General features: G+C 39.4%; 1 protein-coding gene across 1 annotated transcript; it reads right to left on the bottom strand.

The window, feature by feature from the left end:
• Positions 1-4,144: 4,144 nt before the first annotated feature.
• Positions 4,145-4,868, bottom strand: LOC138869630 (uncharacterized). The gene is made up of 2 exons (XM_070147263.1): positions 4,546-4,868; positions 4,145-4,349 (listed from the first exon to the last, which is right to left on the bottom strand). The coding sequence occupies exons 1-2, from the start codon at positions 4,866-4,868 to the stop codon at positions 4,145-4,147; spliced, it is 528 nt and encodes a 175-aa protein (XP_070003364.1).
• Between the last annotated feature and the right edge of the window lie 4,797 nt (positions 4,869-9,665).

The following is a 9,665-nucleotide window of genomic DNA, read 5'->3' as shown; positions in this document are numbered from 1 at the left end:
AACCAACCCTAGAGGATGTGAATAATAATAAAAAATAAAGAAAAACAAAAGGTAAAAAGTTAGTAAGGATTTTGAAAAGTTTGCGGTATTTAAACACATATTGCGGGAATGTAAATTCGCGTCCTAATTTGGGAGCCTTGTTGTGCTCGAGGTAGGCCTAGCGACAAATAAATTTGGAGAAATTCAGTGCCGATAATTGCCTCATTTTATTAATGTAAAGATAGACAACCCAAAACAACACTAAAATAAGATAAGTCACTAATGGCACTTGGCCTTATTACATTTGAAAAGTAAGTAAACCTAATCTACTTGGTCCCAGAAGGACCTTCTCCAGGCTGGATGCTCTTGTCGATCAGATCCCCCAGTTCACGTAGGTTCAGCAGTAAGAATGCCCTTGCCAAATGTCCTCCTTCGTTTCCTTCAGCCTTCTGGCAATCAGTGACTCTCTTCCTTATTTTCCCTTCCAATTCCATCAGACTGTACTCCAGATATTCCAACCTTTTGCTGGATTTAACAACCCTCAATTTCCACTCATTGATCATTTCCATATCAGCTTTATGTTGCTCTATATGCTCGGCTTCAGACTCGCAAACTCTTTTGCACAGTTTGTTGTACATCACTTGTGTTTCGACAACTTCGTCTATGACCCTATTTCCTGGACAAACTCTTGGCTCGAATATTTCTTCTATGTTGTCATCCAACCATGAAGGGTAAAAGTACACATGACCGGCGTGATACCGATCAGGCTCGATGGTATCCTTTTCCACGATAATCTTCAAGTGACACATGTGTTGTGCTTATTTTTATATGGAATGGAGTCACCCTGAAAATCGGCTATGAACTGACTCATTTTAGCGACTCGCGGTATGACCTACTTCCTGCCTGCCCGTCTTATAACCTTGAGGGGAGCATAAGGGTATATGCCCTTTAACCTGATTAGTACCAAGTGTGGAACGTCCCTAGATCTGATGATGAACTCGTCGGTAGGGAACCACTCGAGCATCCACTGAACCTGGTCCTCGGTCAAATTGTTGAAAAACTACACCCATCCTATAGCATCCTTTGGTTGAGCAAACATGTCTGGGATATAGGTCATTTTCTTGGGATGATGAAAGGCTGTATGATCATTCCACGGCCTTCGCAGAAATTCCTGACGGTATTGACCTTTTTGGAGATGTTCTAATAGCCAAACTTGCAGCTGCAAATTTCAACCCTCGAAGTATCTGTACCTCTTCTGACAGCGCACCAAGGCCCGATACATTTCTGCAATGATCATAGGGATAGTGGTATATGTCTACCCCTCGATCCCGTCCATCAACGTTTTGGACACCATGGCCAGCCTGGTGTGGATTCTGTCTCCATAGATTGGGAACACTAGCATACCCAAGAAACACATAATGAACACAAAGACCCTACGTTGAATCCAACCCAAGGAGGTGATGGAGAATTCATCATCGAAAATATGGTAAGACCTGTTGTGACCGTATCGTTCATAGAGGAAGTCGAAGGGTATGTAGGAGTTTTTCAGGCACTCCAAGTTATCATTCTTCTTTAACCCCATCATCTTAAGGAATCCCTTAGTGGTGCGATTTTCAGGTACCAATAAATCAGGGCTATCCCAACGCAACCCAGCGAATCCCCCTATTTCTTCCAAGAGAGGGGTCATTTCTATGTCTCCAAAGAGGAACATAGCCCTTTCTTTGTCCCAGAACATTGTAGCTGTATCAACCCCTTTGGGAGGGTGCTACTTAGGAAACAAATCTAATTTACTACTTGTAAAATATTAAAAAGATATTAGTTAAAAATATTCAGAATAATTTAGTAGCAGAAATAGGCCTATGCGAAAAGGTTCAAAATGCAATATTTTCTTTTTGAACATACACTTCATAATTTTATTTTAAATGAAATACAATGTCAAAATATCAACATAAGTGATATAACCCTTCTTGAACAATCAACAGATTAAAGCAACTTCCTAACAAATTTATACTTTCATTCAACATCACTGCAAGTTTGTATTGTACATATTTACAAGACAAAGTGTAAATTTAGAATATTATAAGACTTGAGTTATTAACACACACTAAAATAGCAAAACAAGTTACCAAATTTAAATTACAAGATTTTGGTCTTAAAATCCAACAAGCCTCCAAATAACATACATAAATATGACATACATATATCATGTACATGTCCCAAAACTATGCAAAACCAAGGTGCATATGCAAATGTGATCTCGATAAGTGCTCCCAAAAGAGTACTTCATAATGGCCGCCTTTAGATTTTATCCTGTACATTACCTACGATAGAAAATAGCCATCGCTAAGCATAAAGCTTAATGGCGTATAAACTTTGGGCTTGGAGTCATTAAATTCTTCAAGTCCACTTTTCTGTCATAGTTAGCTCAATTTAACATAATTTAAAATAAGTGAACAAATATATCAAACATATCAAATATCAAACTTTGAAGTATTTCCAAATATCAATAACAATGTTCAAGAGTCGAGAAAGCGTATACTATCAATCCTAGAGAGTTTACCAAATATCCATATTTCTTCCAATATATACGTCATGCCATCACACTAAGCATAATCAGATATCAAGATGGACCGAAGCCCCAAATAAAGTAGGGTCAAAACCCAATAGTCAAGAGAATCAAGAACCATATTAAAAATGGCTTCCTAGTTCGTACTTAACAAGGACAAGTTCCATAATTTAAGACGAACTAAAAATCCAAAGTCAAGATGACAAAATATCCAAATCAAAAGGCATGCCAAGAGGAGTGACAAAGTCACTGCCACAAGAAGGACATAGTCCCAACAAGAATGCAAAATGATCAAGCAATCCGTACAAATGGGTGATTTAGCAAATATCAGACAATACTTGATATAATACGAATATAACAATATAAATTGAAGACAAGAAAAATAAATATTAGGTTATTTCAAAATATTACAACAAGCAAAAAGAGTGCAAAGTTTATACACAAAACTTGGTATTTTACCACAAAACAGTTCAATCACAACTTGGGGACGTTCGAATCGTCTACGCCGTAAACAAACCAAATCCGTCCACTTCCTCAAATACTTTCCCTTTGATTTTTTTTCAAGGGTTTATATACCTTAAATACATAACAAAATATCCAAATAAGTTCATTGATTTAACATGTCAAACTAAACATGATATAGGTGAAAATTACCCAAAAATATTTGAAACAGAAATTTCGGACAGTATCGCTATTTCGTGTTGCGACTCAGTTTTGAAGATCTAAACGGACACAATAGACTATATAGTTTTCATATAAGTTGTAGATCCATGTCTTAGAATTTCCGAATATCTTGAATCACCCCCATATCTATTTTGTACAGAAAGTTATGCTAAACTTACTAATAGTAGTACATTGAGTATTTCTAAAACTGAAAATCTGGGCAGCACCTGCCTTGTACTTTCTGATCCCTTTTCGGGTAAATACAAGCAAAACTAGATTTTGATTCCTTCATAAGAGTTATATATCTATGAAATCATTTTCCAGAAAGTCCTAGATCACTTAAATTAGAGCTGTGTATAAAAAGATATGTAGAAAATACTAATAGCTGTCTAGTGTAAAAACGAGTTTAGAAACTTACCACAAAAAGAGAGGAGCAACTTGATCTTCACCAAATTACGAATTTTGCTGGTTGATTTAGTAGAAATTTATGGTGTTTTCATGAAGTTTTCAGAGGCTAAGAAGGAGAGAGGGTAGGTGGTTTTGTTTCTTTGTCTTGCAAGAATGAAACAAGAGAGAAGGATATGGAAAGGCAAGTCTTCCAAAGTTATGTCTAAACTTTGGATAAGTATGAAAAATGTGGCTTCCCAAATTACTAATATCTTTAGATAAATATAAAAGGTTGGCAGACCAAGAATTTAATTATATAATGTATTTGATAAAAATTCATCAAAATAATATTAAGTGTTACACGTAGCAACACCATAGAGCTTCTTTGTCAATATTAACACAACCTAAAGTAAAATATCTCCTCGTTATAAAAATGCTAAATCAAGAGTGCAAATATTATTAAAATTTTGAGGTTTTACAATTCTTTCCCCCTTAAATAAATTTTGTCCCCAAATTTACCTTGTATTAGTCCCGAAATAAATGTGGATATTAAACTCGCATATCCTCTTCTCGCTCCCAGGTAGCTTCCTCGCCTGAATGATTTTTCCAAAGAGCCTTCACTAAGGGGATTCTCTTATTTCTAAGCTCTTTTATCTCATGCGCTAAGATTTGGATTGGTTCTTCTTCATATGTCAAATCAGGATTAACCTCAATAGACTCAATAGGAAGAACATGAGATGGATCTGAGCGGTATCTTCAAAGCATAGGAACACATGAAAAACGTTGTGGATCTTGCCTAATTCAGGTGGCAAAGCTAGCTTATATGCAACCGGACCAATTCTCTCAAGTATTTCATAAAGTCCAATGAATCGAGGACTAAGTTTACCTTTTTGGCCAAATCTAATAATCTTCTTCTATGGAGACACTTTTAAAAATACCTTATCACCCACCTGATGCTCAATTCACGCCTTTTTAGATCAGCATAGGACTTTTGTCTATCTGAAGAAATTTTCAAACGATCCTTGATGATTTTCACCTTATCTTCAGTTTGTTGCACAATCTCAGGACCCACCAATTTTCTTTCACCAACCTCGCTCCAACAAAGAGGCGTTCTACATTTTCTCCTATATAAAGCTTCATAAGAAGACATGCCTATACTTGATTGGTAGCTATTATTGTAAGCAAATTCTATCAGGGCTAAGTGTCTGTCCCAACTACCCTCAAACTCGATAATGCAGGCTCGAAGCATATCCTCCAAGATTTGTATTACCATCTCAGATTGGTCGTCTGTTTGTGGATGGAAAGCGGTACTAAAATTCAACCTGGAACCCAAAGCTTCTTGCAAGCTAGATCAAAATCTGGATGCAAGCCTTGGATCTCTGTTAGACACAATAGAAATAGGGATTCCAAGCAGCCTCACAATGTCATTGATGTATAATTCTGCCAAACATTGCAGTGAGTAGTCCATTCTGATTGCTAAGAAATGAGCACTCTTAGTTAGTCTATCTATAATGACCCAAATTGCATCATGATTTCTTTGAGTGCGTGGAAGTCCAGAAACAAAGTCCATCGTTATCCTTTCCCATTTCCATTCAGGTATTGACAAGGGTTGCAGTAAACCAGCTGGGACTTGATGTTTAGCTTTTATTTGTTGACATACCAAGCATTTAGAAATAAAATTTGCAATGTCTTTATTCATACCACTCCACAAGTAGTGCTCCTTGATGGTCCGATACATTTTAGTACCTCCAGGATGCATTGCATAAGGTGAACTATGTGCTTTAATTAAGATCTGCTTCCTCAATTTATCATCATTAGGAACACACAACCTATTTTTATAAAATAAGGTACCATCTCTCTTTAATGAAAAATCTGATTGTTTTCCATTTTGGACTTCTTCAACCCGTTTCACAAGCTTCTCATCTAACTTCTGCGCTTCTTGGACCTACTCAAGTAAGTCTGAGAAACAATTTTTTTTAAAGGAAATTATTTTCTGAAATTGTTTAAAGAAATTTGAAGTGAAATTTGATTAGAACATGATGGTATCGGGCCCGTATTTTGGTTCCGGCGCCGGTACATGTCTTATATATGATTTAAGACATTTCTGTAGAATTTGGTGAAAAACAAATGTCATGTGACGTGATTCGGACTTAAATCGCAAAATTTATGTTTAAAGAAGTTCTGAGAAAATTTCATTGATCTCGAGACTTAATTTGATGTTCATAATGTTATTTTGATGATTTGATTACACGAGTAGGTCCATATGATATTTTTGAGTTAGTATGCACACTTGGTTTGGAGTTTCGAGGGCTCGGGTGAGTTGCGGGTAGGTTCGGGATGTTTTAGACTTAAAACTAGAAGTTGCAGGTCTCTGAACCCGCCAGTGCGGTCTGCACAAAATCATGTGCGACTGCAGAAGGGGGCCTGTGCGGTCCGCGGTCGATTTCGTGCGGTGTGCGGTGGAGTCCTGTGCGGTCTGCGGTCGATTTTGTGCGGTGCACGGTGGAGGCCTATGCGGCCGCCGTCCATTTCGTGCGGTCCGCACAGGGCACCGGACCACAGTACCTCAGGAAGGCCTATGCAGCCGCAGTCCATTTTGTGAGGTCCACACAGGGGGTCTAAGAGGAGTATAAATAGACGAGATTTTCAGTTATTTTGCACTTTTCAAAAAATCCCAAAAACATAAGAGACGATTTTTCAAACAACATTTCTTCTCCAAATCAATTGTAAGTCGTTTTTAACTAGTTTTCTTCAATCGTTAACATCTTTTAACATGATTTCAACTTCAATCAATTATTTTTCATGGGGGAATTAAGTGTTTTGAGTAGAACCTAGGTTTTTCAAAAAATTGGGGATTTGGACCTCGATTTGAGGTTCGATTTCAAAACAAATTACATATTTGAGCTCGTGGGGTAATGGGTAATTGGGTTTTGGTTCAAACCTAGGGTTTTGACCACGTGGGCCCGGGGGCAATTTTGACTTTTTAGGTACGACTTTGAAAAATTCATTTTCATGCATTCAAATTGATTCATCTAGCATTTATTGATGTAATTAAGTAACTGGTGGCTAGATACGAGCGAATTGGAAGAGGAATCGAGGGGTAAAACTATAATTGAAACTTGAGTTGTGTTCGAGGCATCGAGGTAAGTGTCCGGTCTAACCTTAGCTTGAGGGATTAAGAGTTGAGTCCTATTTGCTATTTGCTTCTTGTTGAGTACGACGTATATGCATGGTGACGAGTATCTATATGTTGGTGTCAAGCATGACCGTGAGTCTTAAATTGATACTTGTTGTATTCTTGAATGTTACTATGGTTGAAATAGTGAGTAAATCCTTGATATTGAGCAAAGACTTAGTTTGTTTATCGTGGAATCTACTTATGATTGAGAAATGGTGGTAATTGAGATGAGTAGGAGTTGAGTTAAGATTGGTTATAGCTGATTCTCCCTTTCCGGGACGTATACACTTGTACTGCTGAGTTCCCTTGCCGGGATAATGTAGTCTATGTTCATTCCTTGCCAGGACGATTAAATTATGATTATTATTGACTGTATAGTTGGAACGGGTTGCACGCCACAACATATATTATATTGGATCGGGTTGCACGCCACAACATATATTATATTGGATCGGGTTGCACGCCGCAATAGGTATTATATTAGATCGGGTTGCACGCCGCAACAGATATTATATTGGATCAGGTTGCACGCCGCAACAGATATTATATTGGATCGGGTTGCACGCCGCAACAGATATTATATTGGATCGGGTTGCACGCTGCAACAGATATTATATTGGATCGGGTTGCACGCCGCAACAGATATTATATTGGATCGGGTTGCACGCCGCAACAATGTTAAATGATAAGGGATCGGGTTGCGCGCTGCAACAGTATTGTTATTGTATTGTTGTAGATATTGAGTTGTTCTTTTATATTTTATTAAGTTTCTGTTGGTCTTGATATGTTTTCCCGAAGCATGTACCCCCTCTCATTTTAAACTGCTTATTCCTGTTTATTTTCCGCCATATATTTTATAACTGCACAGGTTTATCTGGAGTCTGGTCTTAGTCTCGTCACTACCTTGCCGGGGTTAGGCCAGGCACTTACGAGCACATGGGGTCGGTTTTGCAGACACTACACTCTGCACTCTGTGCAGATACCGGAGTGGCACTTGATCAGCAGCAGTAGAGGAGCTAGCCTTCAGTCCACCGAGGTAGCCTTGCAGTCGTCCGCATGCCCAGCGTCCCATCTATCCTTTATTATGTTCTGTTATCTCATGTATCCGACACAAACAATGTTATTTTTCCTTCAGACTGTTGTATGTAGTACTCTTAGTAGTCCGTGGATATTGTGACACCAGTTTCTGGGTAGAGGCATGTGTTGACTTTCGAAACATTTTGGTTGTATATTTATTTAAGACTTCCGCTTAAATCTTATATGCCGCTGTCATTTAAATGTTTATCACTTGTTAATACGACGACGACGATGACGACAACGACAACGACAACGACCCAGTATAATCCCACAAGTGGGGTCTGGGGAGGGTAATATGTACGCAGACCTTACCCCTACCCCGAAGGGTAGAGATGCTGTTTTCAGGAGACCCTTAGCTCAAAAAAGCAATAGGAGATGATATATTAGTACCATAAAAATGCGTAATAAAAATAACAACAATATATAAGAGATACGAAATATGAAATACAGGATACGAAATACAAAATACGAAATAGATGGCTGGTATAGTACAACTAGAAGGTAAAGCCCTACATCAATAGACGGCCACTGACATTCCTAGTCTAACTCCTAACTAGATAGTCTCTCTCATTTGTGCTGTAGAAATATTCACACTCTCCCCTAACCTACAACCTTAATGCTCGACCTCCATAATTCCCTATCAAGGGCCATGTCCTCAGTAACCCTAAGTCGCGTCATGTCCTGTCTGATCACCTCTACCCAATACTTCTTAGGTCTCCCTCTACCTCTCCGCGTGCCCACTACAGCCAGTCGCTCACACCTCCTCACCGGTGCATCAGTGCTCCTCCTCTGAATGTGCCCAAACCATCTGAGTCTTACTTCCCGCATCTTGTCCTCCATGGGGGCCACACCCACCTTCTCTCGAATATCTGCATTCCTAATCTTATCCATCCTTGTATGCCCGCACATCCACCTCAACATCCTCATCTCTGCTACTTTCATCTTCTGGGTGTGTGAGTTCTTTACCGGCCAACATTCAGTTCCATACAACATGGCAGGCCTAACCACTGCTCTATAAAACTTACCTTTTAGTAACGGTGGCACTTTCTTGTCACACAAGACTCCCGACGCTAACCTCCACTTCATCCACCCCACCCCTATACGGTGTGTGACATCCTCGTCAATCTCCCCGATCCCCTGAATAACCGATCCAAGGTACTTGAAACTACCTTTCTTGGGAATGACTTGAGAGTCAAGCCTCACTTCAACTCCCGCTTCCGTCGGCTCAACTCCAAATTTGCACTCGAGGTATTCCGTCTTCGTCCTACTCAACTTGAAACCTTTAGACTCAAGAGCATGTCTCCAAATCTCTAGCCTCTCGTTGACGCCGCCTCTTGTCTCGTCAATTAGAATAATGTCATCAGCAAATAGCATGCACCATGGAACCTCCCCTTGAATATGATGAGTCAGTGCATCCATCACCAGGGCAAATAGGAATGGGCTGAGCGCAGACCCTTGGTGCAATCCCGTAATAACTGGAAAGTGTTCAGAGTCGCCTCCTACTGTCCTAACCCGAGTCTTAGCTCCATCATACATGTCTTTAATCACCCTAATATAGTTACTCGGGACCCCTTTATCCTCTAAGCAGCTCCATAAGACCTTCCTAGGAACCTTATCGTACGCTTTCTCCAGATCAATAAACACCATGTGGAGATCCTTCTTCTTATCTCTGTACTGTTCCACCATCCTCCTAATAAGGTGGATAGCTTCTGTGGTAGATCGTCCCGGCATGAACCCGAACTGGTTGTCTGAAATAGACACCGTCCTTCGCACTCTCATTTCTACCACTCTCTCCCAAACTTTCATGGTATGACT

This window comes from Nicotiana sylvestris, chromosome 5 (genome assembly GCF_000393655.2).
Source record: "Nicotiana sylvestris chromosome 5, ASM39365v2, whole genome shotgun sequence".
NCBI lineage: Eukaryota > Viridiplantae > Streptophyta > Magnoliopsida > Solanales > Solanaceae > Nicotiana > Nicotiana sylvestris.
Note: the sequence above shows the minus strand (reverse complement) of the source record. Positions and strands in the feature narration are given on the sequence as shown.